The sequence below is a fragment of the Taudactylus pleione genome, unplaced genomic scaffold (genome assembly GCF_031769625.1).
Source record: "Taudactylus pleione unplaced genomic scaffold, aTauple2 ptg000282l, whole genome shotgun sequence".
In the NCBI taxonomy this organism is placed as follows: domain Eukaryota; kingdom Metazoa; phylum Chordata; class Amphibia; order Anura; family Myobatrachidae; genus Taudactylus; species Taudactylus pleione.
Genome location: NW_028284684.1, coordinates 11,897,817 through 11,919,994, shown reverse-complemented (window position 1 = coordinate 11,919,994; position 22,178 = coordinate 11,897,817). Strand labels below are relative to the sequence as shown.

The window sequence follows — 22,178 nt, the reverse complement described above, 5'->3', positions numbered from 1 at the left end:
GCATGTCCCACGTCGATCTTCCAGCTTTGGACAGCAGTCCATATAGACTATGTGTCAAATGTCCATTTCTCAGTGTGAAGATTTACAGGGTCTTTAGTCTTGTCAGTGACTTAGAAAACAGTCATAGATTCAACAAGTTCACTAGCCCCTTCTTCTGTCTTTCGACTGTCAGCTTGTAAATATAGCTGCTTTGCTCTAGCAAAAATCCACAACAGTCCTGTGTGGGAGCAGGCAGCACCATAGTCCATGAACCAATAATGTTGTCTGTCTTGGAAATCTTCCCACCACCGTGGAGCTGTGATCCTAAAGAAGTCCAGTATGTACAGTTCAAACATTGGTTTAAATTTCACATGGCCAGCAAGTAGTGCTTTGATCTCCTCATTCAACATGAGAGTTTCTGCCATTGTCATTAGCAACTGTGTGTCTTTCCGCTGCTTCAAAACCTTTGGCTGGTAAGGCTTTGTAAGGAAATACACTGGGATTCGAATTTCATTACCAAACACAACATCTGCACCTTTGTCACTAAACAAACCCACAATCAGTGTGTCTGTAATGCATGTAAGTCCCTTGTGATTAGTCAGTGTGTACCCACCAACCCCTCCTTCACAATGAACAAGTAAACCATAACATCATTTGCAATGGATGTTTCATCAGAAAACACATCTTGTTCACTTTTTGCATTTTTAAACTCAACAATGACACTCTGATGTTCATGCCATGTAAAAGTAATGTTGTCACAGGGGGAGTCTTCAGTCTCAGGGGAATGTACTTTTATTGAAATCCTACCTATGTTCCACCCCTTGCCTTTTGGCAACTCCCATGTCTCATTGGGCAAGGCAAAAGGCATCATCACCACCCCTTCACTTAGCAACACCCCTTTTAATGGTCACTGAAACACTTCCTGGTTTTCATTCATATCACAATGGATGGCAAGCTGGCCAGTCCTGGACAATTCAGGCATACCATCATTCACCTCATGAGTACAACAAACCAATGGAATTTTGTCAGAAACCTCATTTGCATTCAATTTTGACTCATATTCCCTGAATTCATAGGTTTCAACATTTTGTTTGCATTTTGTGAAATGATCAGACATTTTCATCACACAATCACTTCTCTGATCAAACACATTTTCTGTAATGTGAATACATTGCTCAATTTCTGTCTGACATTCTATTTGTATAACTTCACACACTTCTCTGTGTATCTCTAGCTCACTCATTTCTGCACTAGCTGTGTGTAATAAATCAGCACTTGACATTGCAAATCTTGCTTGTGAGGATTCACTCCCCCTCCTTATGGAATTTCTTAAAAGCAGACTATCAGAAATCTCAGAAACATGTAATGGAATTTCATCATCTAATTCAAAATCATTTGCTTTTAAAAACCTCATATCACTACAACTTTGTATGGGCGTCCCCAAACTCATTGGATTAAACCGAGATTATTTAACACATTTCTGAAATTTCATCAATTTATTCTGTAATCTACCCTTTGCAATTTTCACATGTTTTAACAATTTGCAAACATTTTTCTCAATTTATTTTTTTTTAAAAGAAAAATACAAAACAACATACAATGTAATTTAAGCTAAATCACAATCCTTTCTCATAGGAATGAGACAGAGGAAACACAATACAATATACAGGGCAGCAAGAGAAAAAGCAAAACATCATATTGCCGGTTTTTACAGAATCAGTCAATTGGTCACAAACTATTCAACCCTCTCAATCCCACTTCTCGACACCAAGTGCATAACGGTGGGTTTCATTCTGATCGAAATGAATAGTACACACACGTGACCATTTGAGTGAGTACAAATGAACACCCTTTATTTACAAGTAACAAACAAACAATAAACATACAAAGTATACAGTATACTCAACTTTTGTCTAGGTATTCAGATGACACCGGTAATTCATCATCTTCAACATAAGATGCACTTCATCTTCATCTTCTGGGGAGCCCTCATTTCAACAATGCCCAGGTAGTTCAATATACATTGCAGGCACCATATACTGCAGTCTCAGGTCCATGAATGAGCCAAAGAGCCTTTGTCTAGCTCTTGATTTATATACCCTAGTATGGGGTGTTGGCGTTCCTGATATTAAGCCCATATTAGTTACAAACTGGGTATCAAGCACTGATTGGTACAACATAGCATTGACCACCCTTACCTCTTGCACATGCTCTGTAAGCACTAACATATACTACCAGACAAAGAAATACAGTAATGACATATCCTAATGTCTGGAGATAAACTCTATTTCAAAGCTCCTTTGTGTAGAGTCTCCCATAATACTTAGCATCTGTACACATCTTACAATGATCACCCCACTGGAATGTGGCTCACTGTCTACTGATAACACCATGTAAGCTATGAATGGCTCATGATACATCTCTAATAAGAATGACAGGTACAAGTTAGGCCTCTCAATTTATGTCTTGTTTGACCTCAAGGTGATTTGACCAATCTATGCAAAGACTACAACTATAGTACATGAATACAATCTCTTTTCAAACCTTAATGGGGCCTAGCACAGGTATATGTGTATTACAACTTATATGCCTATGTAGAAATTAATTATTTAACCCACTGTTTACAGTACCAGATCACCCAACTTCAATGTGTAAAGCCTAGAAGCATTGGCAGTAAGAAAAGTTACGTTATCCGCAGGCCTCACTTTAAAGAATGATAAATAAAATGAAAACCTTTCTGTAAGTATAATCCACAAAAGGAGAAGATTCTAAGGTTATGCCATGAAAAACTTGCATGCTCCAAGGTAATAATACAAAATAGTATCCTCTCTGTTGATGAGAAAGTGTAAAGAATGACACTACTGTATTTAATGAACTTTAGTTTTCAGGATTATGCTTTAAATGAAAACATATTGGAAATTATCTGATTCCGTATCCAGACCTGCTGTATTATATAGTCCATAGTTTTGTATAATAAGAGCAGGCTGGAAATTTGGCACTTCTGGAATGTACCAGAGTAGCTGCTGTTTGCAAAACTAACCTCGGCTCATTCTGTGAACCTACTTGATCCTGAAGTCAAATTTCTTTTGGGTTGTAGTTAACACTAGTTAGCTCTGTCGACTCAAATGATATAACATAGGTTCTGCCAATAACAGCAGTCCATTATATGTGTTGATTTACTGTACTGCAGGTATCAGTGGTGTGTGATGGAGGTCAGTCCACACAATGAATAACTTAACCGGGTTGTGGTTTATTAACTAAGCAGAACAGGTTGCAGAATAACACCGGGTTCATGCAGTAGACATACAGGGGTATATTTACTAAAGTGCATTTTTTTTTAGAAGTGGAGTTGTTGCCCATGGCAACCAATCAGATTCTAGCTATTATCTTCTAGAAGGTGCTAAATAAATGATAAGTAGAATCTGATTGGTTGCTATGGGCAACATCACCACTTCTATAAACCCACGCTTTAGTAAATATACCCCACAATGTATGTAGTAGGTTCAATAGATCCAGCCAGGAATGTGTGGGGGTTAACACAGAAGGTGTGCTGTATAGCAAAGCATACACCTGTGTTAATACACAGTGGTGGCATTGGTGTATTTAGTGCAACTAGTGTTTGTGATGCAGGGTCTCTGGCATTACTCACACTCTCTGCACATTAGAGACATAAGGGCACATCATTCCACAATGGAGTACGCCGGGGCTGGAAGACGCCTGGACAAGCTGCACATGCACAGTAGCACATCTCTGTTGGCCAGATCAAAGGTCACGCTGTCTCCAACAGTGTCGGGTCCCAGCTGCTCAGGGGAGACAGAACAGAATACGCTTTTCCAACAGCTGTTACTAGACACAACAAGTGAGTGGCTCTGTGATGTAGGACACCTGCTACCTGGATATATTGCACACTGAGCCCCCTGATCACTTCATATCCAAACTTAAACTCTTTTCCTTGTATCTCCAATTTGGTCATCGGATCCATGGTTTCCTATATGTATATCCAAAGAGCCCTGTCTACCTCTGTGATCTTCTACTACCTGGGATCCCTGATCACTACATCTACTATCTGCCTCTTGGATATATTGCTCCTAGTGTCTCATTTTACCTTTTTCTCCAGTCATCAGCTCTGTTCCAGGATCTCCTGTTGCCTCAATCCCATGATCCATGTATACTTGATGTTGACCCACTTCATCTGTTTTGCCACATCGATCTTCTTCTTTTACATGGGTCTCTGCAGTTTGCTTCTCTAGGAAATGTCAAGCCTGTGCCTAGATCCACTTCCGTATTACTGTATATATCAATGCACTTTTGTTACTTTGGCTATTGTGAATGATTATCTGGTTAGCAAATTTCCCCATTTTGCTTCTATGAAGTATATAAAATAACTGAAAGGCATACAGAGGCCTATTTATCAAATAATATTTGCTGGATATCCTCCGAAAACACAAATTTTTTTTGGGGTACCCACAAATATTAAGGATCCCCCGAATGTAAAATGTAGGGACCACAGCATACATCTCTGTTTTTAATGGGGGCACCTATGCTGTCGGATTTACCAAGCTCAGGAATGCAAATCATTCTGGAACTTGGTCCTGGCAGCTAACCCAAACTTCACATGTCATTAGCCACTGTAGCCTATGTGTCACAACCCACGTAAAAGACCTCAGAACCAGACCCCAGCACTTACCTTTGCGGGCTCTGTCCAGCGACGTCTTCCGGCTTCCTCACGCTGCTGCAGTGGCTCAGTGCTTTCCGGGTGGTCCCACTGCTGTGCTCTCTCTCTGCGGGCGCCGGCATTCGCTCCGCTGTGTTCAGCCCGGCGTCCCACATGCTGTTACTGCTGCTGTCCGGGATGAATGGGCGCCGCCATCTTGGACAGAGTCACATGTCCACACGTCCACCAATGGTACAGTTCCTCCTCAGTACTCAGCCAATCAGCACCCTGCAGTTCTGGTAAAAGGACTTCCTGGATCAGTATCAAGTTGCCAGTGCAATAAGACCCCTTAGTTTTCTAAGTTAGCCTCCTCACTGAGCTTCCTAAAGTATTGCTACTGCCGTTCTCATATGGCTCCCTAGCCGCACCGTGTAGTGTCCGACCTACCACCATTCTCATACGGCTCCCTAGCCGTACCGTGTAGACTCCGAGCTACCACCGTCACCTTACAGCTACCCAGCTGCATCCAGTAGCTCTGTGCTACCAGCATCACCTTATGGCTACCCAGCCACATCAAGTAGCCCGTGCTACCACCATCACATTACGGCTATCCAGCCGCATCAAGTAGCATCCGGGCTACCACCATCACCTTACAGCTATCCAGCCACATCAAGTAGCATGTGAGCTACCACCATCACCTTACGGCTACCCAGCCACATCAAGTAGCCCGTGCTACCACCATCACATTACGGCTTCCCAGCCACACCAAGTAGCTCCATGCTACCACCGTCCTCCATTATACCCGGAGTCCAGTACCCACCGGCAGTAGCCGGCGTAAAAGTCATTCCTCCGGTTCCTCCTGTAGGATTCTCTTGACTAATTGTTCCTTCATGCGCAGGAACTTCATCCATCCCAGCCTTTCATCTGAGAGCACTTGTGTCCAACCAAACTGATCCAGGACCCAGCCCGGGAACACAGCCTCACCTCCCTTCGACTGTGACACTATGGGCTACAAATCACCAAAATTACTGGGAGAGGCTTCCGTAGCAATCCTTACCAACAATGGCTGTCGCCCATGCGCAGTCTTGCTGCAGTGTCCCGATAGAGAAGTGAAGTGATCACATTAGCAGTCACAGGGGTGGGCTTCTTTTAGAGTTCTTGTCCCCGCCTGTGTTTTTCAATACATTCGTATGAACAATAATTTCTTATTGCCGCGAACAGCAGCGAAAAGAAATTATAATTATTGGGGCTAAAACCCGATAATTGATGAATGTTCCCCTAAAATTTGTATGAAAATATTATGATTAAAACAGTAGTAAAGATCGATAGATCGACAGATACGGTATGTAAATGGCCGCATTTTCTGTTTCAGCACGTTACATTTTTTTATGTGTTAACTCCCATTTGTCACTCAACTGAATAGAGCAGATGGTGTACAACAGATGGACTAAGCATGAGCAATTTATAAAAGCATACAACATACCTGTGTTTTGGATGCATTTTTCATGCGCTGTCTGTGAATGAGCTGTGATGTTATCCATATGCTTTTCACTTACTCTATTGTACTGACGCTCAGTAGACTCTTGATTTGCCTCTAAGCAATCTGTCCCTGAGCATCATAACCACCTGGTGGAACTGAGCTCTTTCAACATACTTTTCTCCTAAAGGCATCTGTTTAATCCTGTGAAATTAGATATTTTGCAGGATTTATGGCTTTTGCCTATTTTATTAAAGCCCCCTTCCTGGTGTATGTTATAGCTGGATATGGCAAGCAATAGCAATAGCCAGGGGTTGTCCTGAGATGCTTCCCCATGGAGGGCCTGTTTATTATTGAGTGGTTTACAACTTACAAGTACTACATTTCTCCTCCGCTCACTATTATCATATTAGTAATGTATGGTGTTAGCCAGGGGTTCTTAGACAGTCAAGAATTAGACATTCAAAACATAAACACCATAATGTCGACAGGTACAATATTTAGACAACCAAAATGTTGGCATGGACTATATGTTGACAATCAATATGTAGACAGTCAAAATGTAAACAGATACATAATTAGATCTGAATATAATTAGACACTCAATATATAGACAGTTTGAAATATTGAAAGGTTGAAAATGTCAATAAGGTTGACAACCAAAATGACACAGTTAAAATGTTGACAGTCTAAATTAGGGGTGTGCACCGGCCACTTTTCGTGTTTTGTGTTTTGGTTTTGGATCTGGATCTTTCTTCGTGTTTTGGATCTGGATTGGTTTTGCCAAAACCACCCTTCCGTGTTTTGGGTTCTGTGTTTTATATTTTGGATCTGTATTTTTTTGAAAAAAAGCATAAAAACAGCTAAAATCACAGAATTTGTAGGTTTTTCTGCTCCTATGCTATTATTAACCTCAATAACCTTAATTTCCACTCATTTCCAGTCTATTCTGAACACCTCACACCTCACAATAGTGTTTTTATGTCCAAAAGGTTGCACCGAGGTAGCTGGATGACTATGCTAAGCGACACCAGTGGGCGGCACAAACACGTGACCCATCTAGGCGTGATACTGCAGTGGCAGACAGGATGGCAGTTTGAAAAACTAGGCCCCAAACTGTACATAATGCAAAGAAAAAAAAGAGGTGCAAGATGGAATTGTCCTTGGGCCCTCCCACCCACCCTTATGTTGTATAAACAGGACATGCACACTTTAACAAACCAATCATTTCAGCGCCAGGGTCTGCCACACAACTGTGGCTGAAATGATTGGTTCGTTTGGGCCCCCACAAAACAAGCTGGCAATTAATGTGTCCCTGCACAAACTGGCTCTACGGAGGCAAGATGTCATCCTCATCCTCCTCATCCACCGATTCCTCACCCTCTTCAGTGTGTACATCCTCATCCTCACAAAGTATTAACTCGTCCCCACTTGAATCCACCACCACAGGTTCCTCTGTACGTTCTGGAGGCTGGTCTCCCTGGAAGAGCTGATAATTCATTTTGATGAACATCATCTTCTCCACATTCTGTGGAAGCAACCTCCTACACCTTTCGCTGACAAGGTTCCCGGCTGCACTAAACACTCTTTCGGAGTACACACTGGAGGGGGGGCAACTCAGGTAAAATAGAGCCAGTTTGTACAGGGCCTCCAAATTGCCTCTTTTTCCTGCCAGTACAGGTATGGACTGTCTGACATGCCTACTTGGATGCTGTCACCGATGTAATCCTCCACCATTCTGTCAATGGTGACAGTATCATATGCAGTGACAGTAGACATGTCAGAAATTGTTGCCAGGTCCTTCAGTCCGGACCAGATGTCCAAACTTGGTCCTGCCTGCCCTGCATCACCACCAGCGGGTTGCTTAGGATACCTAAGTTTTTTCCTGGCAGCCCCAGTTGTGGGAGAAAATTAAGAAGGAGCTGTTGACGTGTCACGTTCCGCTTCAGCTGATAGTGTGTTCACCAGCAGGTCTTTGCACCTCTGCAGGCTTGTGTCGGCCGGAAAGAGAGACACCACATAGGCTTTAAACCTAGGATCGAGCACGGTGGCCAAAATGTAGTGGTCTGATTTCAACAGATTGACCACCCTGGAATCCTGGCAAAGCGAATGAAGGGCTTCATCCACAAGTCCCACATGCCGAGTGGAATCGCTCCGTCTTAGCTCCTCCTTCACTTTCTCCAGCTGCTTCTGCAAAAGCCTGATGAGGGGAATGACCTGACTCAAGCTGGCAGTGTCTGAACTGACTTCACGTGTGGCAAGTTCGAAGGGCTGGAGAACCTTGCACAACACGGAAATCATTCTCCACTGCGCTTGAGTCAGGTGCATACCCCCTCCTTTGCCTATGTCATAGGTGGATGTATAGGCTTGTATGGCCTTTTGCTGCTCCTCCATCCTCTGAAGCATATAGAGGGTTGAGTTCCACCGCGTCACAACCTCTTGCTTCAGGTGATGGCGGGGCAGATTCAAGAGTGTTTGCTGGCGCTCCAGTCTTTGGCACCCAGTCGCTGAATGGCGAAAGTGGCCAGAAATTTTTCGGGCCACCCAAAGTGTCTCCTGCACGCCCCTGTCGCTTTTCAGAAAATTCTGCACCGCCAAGTTTATTGTGTGAGCAAAACATGGGACGTGCTGGAATTTGCCCAGATGTAATGCCCGCACAATATTGGTGGCGTTGTCAGATATCACAAATCCCCAGGAGAGTCTAAGTGGGGTAAGCCACTGGGCGATGATTTCCCTCAGTTTCTCTAAGAGGTTGTCGGCGGTGTGCCTCTTACTGAAACCGGTGATACACAGTGTAGCCTGCATTGGAACGAGCTGGCGTTTCTGAGATGCTGCTACTGGTGACGCTGCTGCTGTTGCTGCGTAAGGTGATACATCTACCCAGTGGGCTGTCACAGTCATATAATCCTTAGTCTGCCCTGTTCCACTTGTCCACATGTCCGTGGTTAAGTGGACATTGTGTACAACGGCATTTTTCAGGACACTGAGGACACTTTTTCTGACGTTTCTGTACAGTCTCGGTATCGCCTGCCTAGTGAAGTGGAATCTAGACGGGATTTGGAACCGGGGACACACTACCTCCATCAATTGTCTAAATCCCACTGCACTAATGGCGGATACCGGACGCACATCTAACACCAACATAGCAGTCAAGGCCTCAGTTATACGTTTTGCTTCAGGATGACTGCTGTTGTACTTCATCCTCCTCGCTAAGGACTGTTGGAGGGTCAATTGTTTAGTAAAAGTAGTGGTGTTCCTACTTCCTCTCTGGGATGATGAACGACTCCCAGCAGCAGCAACAGCAGCAGCGGCAGCAGTAGGCGTAGCAATGCAGGATCCTCCGGAGGAATCCCGGATAGGAGAGTCAGTCATGCCAGTGACATGGCCTGCAGGACTACTTCCGATCCTGACTAAGGAGGAAATTGACGATGAGGGAGTTGATGGTGTGGTTTGCAGGCGCTTGGGTACAACAGGACAACGGGATTTAGGTGTCCCTGGACTGCTTACGGTCTTAGCCAAAGTTTCTGAACTTGACAGTAACTTTTTATGAACGCGCTGCAGGTGCCGTATAAGGGAGGATGTTCCTAGGTGGTTGACGTCCCTACCCCTACTTATTTCACCTTTACATATGGTACATATGGCAAGACAGTTGTTGTCCGGATTTGGATAGAAATATTGCCGGACCAAAGAGGTGGAATGTTTGGTCTTCTGCCCAGGCATGACCGTGATGGGCTTTTTCATCCCACGGACAACAACTGTCTCCCCCGAAGCCTGATTTAAACAAACCACATCACCATCAGAATCCTCCTCGCCAACTTCCTCCTCAGCGCCAGCTACACCAGTATCCTCATCCTGTTGTACTTCAACAGTGACATCTTCAATTTGCATATCAGCAAGTGGACTGTGGGTGCTCCTTTCAGCACTTGCAGAGGGCGTGCAAATGGTGGAAAGAGCCACCTCTTCCCGTCCAGTGCTGGGAAGGTCAGGCATCGCAACCGCCACCACACTTGGACTCTCTTTGGGGATTTATGATATCTTCTTAGAACGCACAGTTCTTCGCTGTGCTTTTGCCAGCTTAACTCGTTTGATTTTTTTAGCGGGAGGAGGGCTTCCATCGTCATGTGAAGCTGAACCACTAGTCATGAACATACTAGGGATCGACCTTAGCTGTTCCTTGCCACTCCGTGTCGTAAATGGCATATTGGCAAGTTTACGTTTCTCTTCAGCTGATTTAAATGTTTTTTTCAAGGTCATTTTCCTGAACTTTGGGATTGTATGTGCCCTCTATTATGACATTGGGCATCGGCCTTGGCAGACGACGTTGATGGCATGTTATCGTCTATGTCATGACTAGTGGCAGCAGCTTCAGCACTAGGAGGAAGTGGTTCTTGATCTTTCTCTATTTTATTTTTATCGGAGAAAGTTTTGGTCCTCCATTTATGTTATATCGATTTGATATATACGTGCGGCTAAACACAGAAAATATTTTTTTATTTTTGCTGGAGAGTAGTGCACTTTGTGGGTTACACCAGCCTTTAAGAAATGAGCCAGCTGGCTCTTTACTTATGGGACACAGGCGCACGCTTGGCGCTGCTCCTTTGTTGATGCACGTGCGGCTACTGCACACACAATTCACAAACACAGAAAATAAATTTTTTTTTGGTTTGGACTGGAGTGTACTTTGGGGGTTACAGCACCCTTTAACGGTCAAGCCAGCCGGCCCTTTACTTATGACACAGGCGCACGCTTGGCACTACTTTGTTGATGCACGTGCGGCTACTGCGCACACAATTCACAAACACAGAAAAAATATTATTTTTTTAGCACTTGGGGGGAGCACCCCTGATGGACAGAGCACCCCCTGGACAACACTACAGCACCCCTTTAGGACTGGGACACTGCACAGGACTTTGGAGTGGACACAGCCCCTATGGAGAACTGACTGCACAACACAGTCCAGCCAGCCCCTATGGACTTTGAAGTAGTGGACACAGCCCCTATTAACAACAGCAGCACAGCACAACACAGCCAGCCCCTATGGACTTTGAAGTAGTGGACAACAGCAGCACTACACTACACTACACTACACAGCCCTAACTCCCACCCTCCCTCTTCACTGTCCACAGCCGAGTGAGAAAATGGCGCCGACGCGGGTACCTTATATAGGATCCAAAACCCGCGAGACTCGGAAGGCGGGATGATGACGTTTTGCCTCGATTTCAGATCCGAGTCAGGCGGGAAAAGTCGAGCCTGATTCGGATCGGACTCGGATCGGGGGGGCTCGGGGGGGTTCGGATTTCAGAAATCCGAACCCGCTCACCCCTAGTCTAAATGCTATGATTCCAATAGTGTCCCACCCAGAGCAGCTGTGAGCAACCACACAGGCCAGCATGCCCTGCAACAGATTTGCTGGTATGCCTGTTCAATCTGTTTCAGGGCATGCTGGCACATGTAGTTCCAAAGCAGCATACATTAATTGACGCTTCTTGAAACTGTTGTAGGGTATGCTGGCATGTGTAATTCCACAGCAGCATACACTAATTGCAGTGGTCATAATTGCTGTAGCCACTAAACCTCATCATGATGGTGCTGCTGTCAGGGCATGCTAAAACTGTGGCAGGGCATGCTGGTATATGTAGTTCCACGGCAGTATACATTAATTGCCATGTCTGCTAATCACCGCTAATAGCGCTAAATAAATGAGAAGAACAGAAGCGCTAATCCCCTGCTTAGTTGCGCTTAATAAATGACAAGTAAAGCAAGTACAACTATATATATTTTGACTTTAGGTTACAGTATGTGCAGTGACCTACCTATATTTGTCAATGTCAATATTTTGACTGTCTATATTTTGATTTGGTCAAATTGTGGACATGTAAAATGTCGAAATGCCTCTATTTTGAATGCAGGGTAATCCACTATGTGTGCAGTTAACTATGGGCCTGATTCAGTACGGATCGCAAGTGCGATCGCCGCTGCAATTATGCACGCAGTCTCACTGTGAAGATATCCTAATCCTCTGCGATCGCTATGCTGCCGCAGCACAACATATGGACGCCCACTTTACCTTACACACATCCATAATACTTAGCGAGACTGCAATGCAAACCATCGGTAACAGCGAGTACCAACGGAGTCTCACGCACACTTGCACAAGGTCAGACCTTACACAGACATCGCTAACCTTCCGGTACGCAGTGAGAGCTCAGGCCGCGTATGGCATCGCAGTGGCTACTTTATGCACTCCATTGTAATGGCGTTCAAATGCACTGGAGCGCCTGTGTTTCGCCGACCACCTCCTGTCACCTCCCCAAATGGCACTTCCTGTCAATCACTCTGCGAAGGGTCTGCGTAGTCACTGCGATCGCAGTGGAGTCTTCGCGCGCACACACTGCGATGCCTGCGCAGTACGCAACAATTGGCCGTCTGCTTGAATATTCGCACTTGCGATCCTTGCTGAATCAGAATATTTTATATCATTAAGCCCCGCCCCTTATGGAAAAATGCCAGTAATTCCACAAATTAACTAGGGACGGGCCCAAATTACGCGATTCTCATAGAATCACGTTATTAGGCTCCGCCCCTTACTAACTGACCCACCGATCTTCGGGAAAATTCTCCCCATTCTGCCCACTACACTAGGAAGTGGGCAGGATGCGGGAGGAGTGCCTACTTTTCCGGGGGTGTGGGGGGTTACTTGAAAAATCGTGACCCTCCCGCAGGTCCCGGGAGAGTAGCCAAGTATGCTTTATATGCAGTGAGAAATACAGATATGTACCAATGGCGTATCTATAATGGGTGCAGTGTGTGCGGGGCACACGGGCCCCCCGGGTCCAGGGAGAACCCGCACCGCACATACTGCACCCATATTATTTTAGACTTGTCCGTGGTCCCACGTCGCGTGTATGCTCTGCTCAGAACACCGGAAAATGGCCGCTGCGGCCATCTTCCAGTGTTCTGCGCATGCGCAGTAGACTCCGGGCACTAGAGTGTGCCCGGACTCTACTGCGCATGCACAGAACACCAGAAAGATGGCCGCCACGGTAGCTTATGCTACCATCTAGATAGAAAGACTGATAAAAACAGCTCTGCAATCCACATAACATTCAAATATATAAATAGTATACAATGTCATTTTGTTCTAATATTTGTTCTAATATTTGTTTCAGGTATAAAAATATCATAATACAGTATTTACATTTGGCAATAATATGTGCATACTGCACACTACACTATTGCTGAGTTGTATTGCATACTATACATCAATACTGTTTTTTTTTAAGTTGTACTTTAGTTTGTACAAACTTTGCTGCAGCAAAAACTAGGGATTGCAAATTGAAATGAAGTACTGTGCTGCTGCTTAGAAATACAGATGTGACCATCATGAGATATTGCAAGGGAACATGGCCATGCATAGGGGGGGTGGCCAAATCGGTATTTTCTATTGTAGATGTTACATAATAGCGATATAAATCGCATTTTGTACCTCTTCTCTTGGCACTGCTGACTGAGGCCCTGATTAAAAGCCAGACGCTCTGACAGAGCGCTCGCTCTGAATCAGGGCCGTCCTTCTCTACCCACAGCTATAGCGAGCGGCCCAAAAGATGGTTGCGATGGTCAAGACCATCGCGACCATCGGGCTTGCGACGAGACCCTTGTGGTAAGGTCTTGTTGCCGCAAGCCCTGGAGTGCTTTCGGCTCTATCAGAGCCGAAGGCACTCCCACTGACATCACTTGTGATGTCAGTGGGGCCGGCCCCAGACGGTAGGCGTTCCCATAGGAACGCCTCCGTCTGGGCAGCCACGCCCCCGGCACACCCACCAAAGGGGGCGTGCTGTCACTCACCATCGACAGCACACTCCCTTTGGTATGAGACCCATAGTGACGGCTTGGCTGTCGATATCCGCGTCTCGCCCATGCACACGACGGAGCCGGGCCCGTCGTGCACATGCGCACTGGGCCAACATCGACCCGCTTGCGAGTCTGAATCAGACCCTGAGTACATAATAACAATACATCCTGACATTGGTGCAGTGTATTTTGTTATACATATGGAATGAATATTACAGATACTGGGAAATACATAAAGATCTAGAGAACTTACAGTATAATGAGACGGTTTCAGTGTGTATCGAACAGACCTTGAAAACTATCTATATATCTACCATACAAAACAACAGACATGGAGCTACTGTATGCTGTGTTTTTTTGTTTTTTTTCTATGAACTAAAGTTCTGGTTCTCACCAATAATATATTGGTACTTTTTTAAATCAATGAGAATAAACAGACTGTGGTTGTCACTTTAGATTTCTCATTATATTGAATATATTTATACATTATATGCTGCTTAGTTGAATGAGCTTCACATTGGTTCACTATATTATTACACTGTAATTTTTTAGAGCAGGGACGCACAACCTTTTCTAGTCCGAGACTCTCATTGAGAGATTGCACTCAGTGAAGGGGCCGCAATAACATTTCCTTGCTTAAACATATAAAATGCATGCAATTTACTTGTAGAAAAAGCCTTGCAGCATTGTTAAAAAAGGTCCCTATTAGGGGTGAGCGGGTTCGGATTTCTGAAATCCGAACCCCCCCGAGCCCCCCCGATCCGAGTCCGATCTGAGTCAGGCTCGACTTTTCCCGCCTGACTCGGATCTGACATCGAGGCAAAACGTCATCATCCCGCCTTCCGAGTCTCGCGGGTTTTGGATCCTATATAAGGTACCCGCGTCGGCGCCATTTTCTCACTCGGCTGTGGACAGTGAAGAGGGAGGGTGGGAGTTAGTGCTGTGTAGTGTAGTGTAGTGTAGTGCTGCTGTTGTCCACTACTTCAAAGTCCATAGGGGCTGGCTGTGTTGTGCTGTGCTGCTGTTGTTAATAGGGGCTGTGTCCACTACTTCAAAGTCCATAGGGGCTGGCTGGACTGTGTTGTGCAGTCAGTTCTCCATAGGGGCTGTGTCCACTCCAAAGTCCTGTGCAGTGTCCCAGTCCTAAAGGGGTGCTGTAGTGTTGTCCAGGGGGTGCTCTGTCCATCAGGGGTGCTCCCCCCAAGTGCTAAAAAAATAATATATTTTCTGTGTTTGTGAATTGTGTGCGCAGTAGCCGCACGTGCATCAACAAAGTAGTGCCAAGCGTGCGCCTGTGTCATAAGTAAAGGGCCGGCTGGCTTGACCGTTAAGGGTGCTGTAACCCCCGAAAGTACACTCCAGTCCAAACCAAAAAAAAAATTATTTTCTGTGTTTGTGAATTGTGTGCGCAGTAGTCGCACGTGCATCAACAAAGTAGTGCCAAGCGTGCGCCTGTGTCATAAGTAAAGGGCCGGCTGGCTTGACCGTTAAAGGGTGCTGTAACCCCTGAAAGTACACTCCAGTCCAAACCAAAAAAAAATTATTTTCTGTGTTTGTGAATTGTGTGCGCAGTAGCCGCACGTGCATCAACAAAGTAGTGCCAAGCGTGCGCCTGTGTCATAAGTAAAGGGCCGGCTGGCTTGACCGTTAAGGGTGCTGTAACCCCCGAAAGTACACTCCAGTCCAAACCTAAAAAAAAATTATTTTCTGTGTTTGTGAATTGTGTGCGCAGTAGCCGCACGTGCATCAACAAAGTAGTGCCAAGCGTGCGCCTGTGTCATAAGTAAAGGGCCGGCTGGCTTGACCGTTAAAGGGTGCTGTAACCCCCGAAAGTACACTCCAGTCCAAACCAAAAAAAAATTATTTTCTGTGTTTGTGAATTGTGTGCGCAGTAGCCGCACGTGCATCAACAAAGTAGTGCCAAGCGTGCGCCTGTGTCATAAGTAAAGGGCCGGCTGGCTTGACCGTTAAGGGTGCTGTAACCCCCGAAAGTACACTCCAGTCCAAACCTAAAAAAAAATTATTTTCTGTGTTTGTGAATTGTGTGCGCAGTAGCCGCACGTGCATCAACAAAGTAGTGCCAAGAGTGCGCCTGTGTCATAAGTAAAGGGCCGGCTGGCTTGACCGTTAAAGGGTGCTGTAACCCCCGAAAGTACACTCCAGTCCAAACCAAAAAAAAATTATTTTCTGTGTTTGTGAATTGTGTGCGCAGTAGCCGCACGTGCATCAACAAAGTAGTGCCAAGCGTGCGCCTGTGTCATAAGTAAAGGGCCGGCTGGCTTGACCGTTAAAGGGTGCTGTAACCCCTGAAAGTACACTCCAGTCCAAACCAAAAAAAAAATTATTTTCTGTGTTTGTGAATTGTGTGCGCAGTAGCCGCACGTGCATCAACAAAGTAGTGTCAAGCGTGCGCCTGTGTCATAAGTAAAGGGCCGGCTGGCTTGACCGTTAAGGGTGCTGTAACCCCCGAAAGTACACTCCAGTCCAAACCAAAAAAAAAATTATTTTCTGTGTTTGTGAATTGTGTGCGCAGTAGCCGCACGTGCATCAACAAAGTAGTGCCAAGCGTGCGCCTGTGTCATAAGTAAAGGGCCGGCTGGCTTGACCGTTAAGGGTGCTGTAACCCCCGAAAGTACACTCCAGTCCAAACCAAAAAAAAAATTATTTTCTGTGTTTGTGAATTGTGTGCGCAGTAGCCGCACGTGCATCAACAAAGTAGTGCCAAGCGTGCGCCTGTGTCATAAGTAAAGGGCCGGCTGGCTTGACCGTTAAAGGGTGCTGTAACCCCCGAAAGTACACTCCAGTCCAAACCAAAAAAAAATTATTTTCTGTGTTTGTGAATTGTGTGCGCAGTAGCCGCACGTGCATCAACAAAGTAGTGCCAAGAGTGCGCCTGTGTCATAAGTAAAGGGCCGGCTGGCTTGACCGTTAAAGGGTGCTGTAACCCACAAAGTACACTCCAGTCCGAACCAAAAAAAAATTTATTTTCTGTGTTTAGCCGCACGTATATATCAAATCGATATAACATAAATGGAGGACCAAACTTTCTCCGATAAAAATAAAATAGAGAAAGATCAAGAACCACTTCCTCCTAGTGCTGAAGCTGCTGCCACTAGTCATGACATAGACGATAACATGCCATCAACGTCGTCTGCCAAGGCCGATGCCCAATGTCATAGTAGAGGGCACATACAATCCCAAATGGCAAAGTTCAGGAAAATGACCTTGAAAAAGACATTTAAATCAGCTGAAGAGAAACGTAAACTTGCCAATATGCCATTTACGACACGGAGTGGCAAGGAACGGCTAAGGTCGATCCCTAGTATGTTCATGACTAGTGGTTCAGCTTCACATGACGATGGAAGCACTCCTCCCACTAAAAAAATCAAAAGAGTTAAGCTGGCAAAAGCACAGCGAAGAACTGTGCTTTCTAAGAAGATATCACAAATCCCCAAAGAGAGTCCAAGTGTGGTGGTGGTTGCGATGCCTGACCTTCCCAGCACTGGACGGGAAGAGGTGGCTCTTTCCACCATTTGCATGCCCCCTGCAAGTGCTGAAAGGAGCACCCACAGTCCACTTGCTGATATGCAAATTGAAGATGTCACTGTTGAAGTACAACAGGATGAGGATACTGGTGTAGCTGGCGCTGAGGAGGAAGTTGGCGAGGAGGATTCTGATGGTGATGTGGTTTGTTTAAATCAGGCTCCGGGGGAGACAGTTGTTGTCCGTGGGATGAAAAAGCCCATCACGGTCATGCCTGGGCAGAAGACCAAACATTCCACCTCTTTGGTCTGGCAATATTTCTATCCAAATCCGGACAACAACTGTCTTGCCATATGTACCATATGTAAAGGTGAAATAAGTAGGGGTAGGGACGTCAACCACCTAGGAACATCCTCCCTTATACGGCACCTGCAGCGCGTTCATAAAAAGTTACTGTCAAGTTCAGAAACTTTGGCTCAGACCGTAAGCAGTCCAGGGACACCTAAATCCCGTTGTCCTGTTGTATCCAAGCGCCTGCAAACCACACCGTCAACTCCCTCCTCGTCAATTTCCTCCTTAGTCAGGATCGGAAGTAGTCCTGCAGGCCATATCACTGGCATGACTGACTCTCCTATCCGGGATTCCTCCGGAGGATCCTGCATTGCTACGCCTACTGCTGCCGCTGCTGCTGTTGCTGCTGCTGCTGGGAGTCGTTCATCATCCCAGAGAGGAAGTAGGAACACCACTACTTTTACTAAACAATTGACCCTCCAACAGTCCTTAGCGAGGAGGATGAAGTACGACAGCAGTCATCCTGAAGCAAAACGTATAACTGAGGCCTTGACTGCTATGTTGGTGTTAGACGTGCGTCCGGTATCCGCCATTAGTGCAGTGGGATTTAGACAATTGATGGAGGTAGTGTGTCCCCGGTTCCAAATCCCGTCTAGATTCCACTTCACTAGGCAGGCGATACCGAGACTGTACAGAAACGTCAGAAAAAGTGTCCTCAGTGTCCTGAAAAATGCCGTTGTACACAATGTCCACTTAACCACGGACATGTGGACAAGTGGAACAGGGCAGACTAAGGACTATATGACTGTGACAGCCCACTGGGTAGATGTATCACCTTACGCAGCAACAGCAGCAGCGTCACCAGTAGCAGCATCTCAGAAACGCCAGCTCGTTACAAGGCAGGCTACGCTGTGTATCACCGGTTTCAGTAAGAGGCACACCGCCGACAACCTCTTAGAGAAACTGAGGGAAATCATCGCCCAGTGGCTTACCCCACTTAGACTCTCCTGGGGATTTGTGATATCTGACAATGCCACCAATATTGTGCGGGCATTACATCTGGGCAAATTCCAGCACGTCCCATGTTTTGCTCACACAATAAACTTGGTGGTGCAGAATTTTCTGAAAAGCGACAGGGGCGTGCAGGAGACGCTTTGGGTGGCCCGAAAAATTTCTGGCCACTTTCGCCATTCAGCGACTGCGTGCCGAAGACTGGAGCGCCAGCAAACACTCTTGAACCTGCCCCGCCATCACCTGAAGCAAGAGGTTGTGACGCGGTGGAACTCAACCCTCTATATGCTTCAGAGGATGGAGGAGCAGCAAAAGGCCATACAAGCCTATACATCCACCTATGACATAGGCAAAGGAGGGGGTATGCACCTGACTCAAGCGCAGTGGAGAATGATTTCCGTGTTGTGCAAGGTTCTTCAGCCCTTCGAACTTGCCACACGTGAAGTCAGTTCAGACACTGCCAGCTTGAGTCAGGTCATTCCCCTCATCAGGCTTTTGCAGAAGCAGCTGGAGAAAGTGAAGGAGGAGCTAAGACGGAGCGATTCCGCTCGGCATGTGGGACTTGTGGATGAAGCCCTTCATTCGCTTTGCCAGGATTCCAGGGTGGTCAATCTGTTGAAATCAGACCACTACATTTTGGCCACCGTGCTCGATCCTAGGTTTAAAGCCTATGTGGTGTCTCTCTTTCCGGCCGACACAAGCCTGCAGAGGTGCAAAGACCTGCTGGTGAACACACTGTCAGCTGAAGCGGAACGTGACACGTCAACGGCTCCTTCTTCATTTTCTCCCGCAACTGGGGCTGCCAGGAAAAAACTTAGGTATCCTAAGCAACCCGCTGGCGGTGATGCAGGGCAGGCAGGACCAAGTTTGGACATCTGGTCCGGACTGAAGGACCTGGCAACAATTTCTGACATGTCTACTGTCACTGCATATGATACTGTCACCATTGACAGAATGGTGGAGGATTACATCGGTGACAGCATCCAAGTAGGCATGTCAGACAGTCCATACCTGTACTGGCAGGAAAAAGAGGCAATTTGGAGGCCCCTGTACAAACTGGCTCTATTTTACCTGAGTTGCCCCCCCTCCAGTGTGTACTCCGAAAGAGTGTTTAGTGCAGCCGGGAACCTTGTCAGCGAAAGGCGTAGGAGGTTGCTTCCACAGAATGTGGAGAAGATGATGTTCATCAAAATGAATTATCAGCTCTTCCAGGGAGACCAGCCTCCAGAAGGTACAGAGGGACCTGTGGTGGTGGATTCAAGTGGGGACGAGTTAATACTTTGTGAGGATGAGGATGTACACACTGAAGAGGGTGAGGAATCGGTGGATGAGGAGGATGAGGATGACATCTTGCCTCCGTAGAGCCAGTTTGTGCAGGGACACATTAATTGCCAGCTTGTTTTGTGGGGGCCCAAACGAACCAATCATTTCAGCCACAGTTGTGTGGCAGACCCTGGCGCTGAAATGATTGATTTGTTAAAGTGTGCATGTCCTGTTTATACAACATAAGGGTGGGTGGGAGGGCCCAAGGACAATTCCATCTTGCACCTCTTTTTTTCTTTGCATTATGTACAGTTTGGGGCCTAGTTTTTCTAACTGCCATCCTGCCTGCCACTGCAGTGTCACTCCTAGATGGGTCACGTGTTTGTGCCGCCCACTCGTGTCGCTTAGCATAGTCATCCAGCTACCTCGGTGCAACCTTTTGGACATAAAAACACTATTGTGAGGTGTGAGGTGTTCAGAATAGACTGGAAATGAGTGGAAATTAAGGTTATTGAGGTTAATAATAGCATAGGAGCAGAAAAACCTACAAATTCTGTGATTTTAGCTGTTTTTATGCTTTTTTTCAAAAAAATACAGATCCAAAACACAAAACCCAGAACCCAAAACACGGAAGGGTGGTTTTGGCAAAACCAATCCAGATCCAAAACACGAAGAAAGATCCAGATCCAAAACCAAAACACGAAAAGTGGCCGGTGCACACCCCTAGTCCCTATGGAGATAGAAGTGTGTGCAAAGCAGGATGCGTCACCACCAGGGGTGTTGCCATCCCATATAGCAACACATTTGCCATGTAGAAAATAAAAAATAAACACCAGGGTAGCGGCCAAGTCTAGGACTTCCACCATACGGCCGCATATAATGAGGGCGAGGGTCACATGCAGCCATTGGGACTCAGGTTGTGCGTAGATATTTTAGAGGAATGTTTCAAAATAATCCTACTGACATAATGACATTCTCAATTCGGGATATAGGCCCTGATTCAGAGCCGCTCGTAAGCGGCCGCTCATTCGTTCTGACCGATGTTCGCACATCTGCGCATGCATACGGATTTTAATACGCATGAGCGAACCAGTCAGTGCGGCCGAAAATCGTTTGTTCGCTATATAGCGAATGCCTGCTATTTTGAGTGACAGAAGGAGGCGTATGTGGGTGGTAACAGGGGAAGGTGCTTGAAAACGGGGGTGTGGAATTCGAACGCAGGCGTACTTAAAGGTCAAAACAGGCGTTTTAAGGGAGTGCATAATTAATACAGCAGCGTCATTGACCACGTCACTTGTTTTTTTTTTACCCAGATCTGCTCGCAAAATAGCGGTTGAAAAAACCAGCCACAAGAATAGCGAGCAGTTCATACGCTGTTCGATGTACTCGATTAATCTAATAAATAGCGGACATGACGTATGGTGCGAGCGGCAAGGGGGCGTATTTTTCAAAATTACAACCGCAAGTTTTTCTCGCTTGTTCAGACTTAGAGGCGTGAACAGACCGCAATTAGCGAACGGTTCATTTGAATAGCCACCCCTTGTTTTAGAACGAACGACCGCAAATAGCGAGTGGCTCTGAATCAGGGCCATAGTTAGAATACCGATGCACGGGAAGTCAGCTGATGGAATCCTGGCGTTGACATCCCGACTTAGAGCCGTATTCAATTTAAGCGGGCCCGCGATACTTTTCCGCCTCCCGGACTTTTCGCCTACTTCGCCTGTTTTGCATGCGGAAAAGTATCACCGCGTGCCCGCGTAACCCCGTATTCAATTTGAAAGTGCACTAAAACGGGACTCGGCGAAACTTAAACAAGTGGAAAGTCCTGTCAGATTTGGGGAAATCAGCTTGACACCCCCCAAAAGATGCTCTGACATGGGGGTTAGCTATGGTTACCCCCAATTTGGCTTGCTGAAGATATTTGGTGTTTTTAAACGGGCTCAATAACTGCTAAATAGCATTTTTGTATAAGTGGTGAAGAATAGTATTCAGGAGGTTTTTTTGCAGAAAATAACTTATCCCAGCAAATTTGGGGCACTTGAAAATGGGGGACAGCATATTTTAATGTTGCTAAAGTTGAAAAAATCATAAAAAATCCACCTTCCGCAAGCACCTGCAATGAAAAAAACACCTGGGGCATACTTGGGAACCCCCCTATAGTCTAGTTCA

At 46.0% G+C, this 22,178-nt stretch overlaps 1 protein-coding gene across 1 annotated transcript in view; it reads left to right on the top strand.

Moving 5' to 3' along the window:
• The first annotated feature begins 2,690 nt into the window (after positions 1-2,690).
• The window catches only part of TMEM132B (transmembrane protein 132B), a 245,511-nt gene continuing 226,023 nt past the window's right edge, over positions 2,691-22,178 (top strand). Inside the window, exon 1 of the mRNA XM_088482166.1 lies at positions 2,691-2,718. Within this exon, the coding sequence (XP_088338292.1) occupies positions 2,693-2,718 (26 nt within the window). The 5' untranslated portion in view covers positions 2,691-2,692. The remainder of the gene's footprint in view (positions 2,719-22,178) is intronic.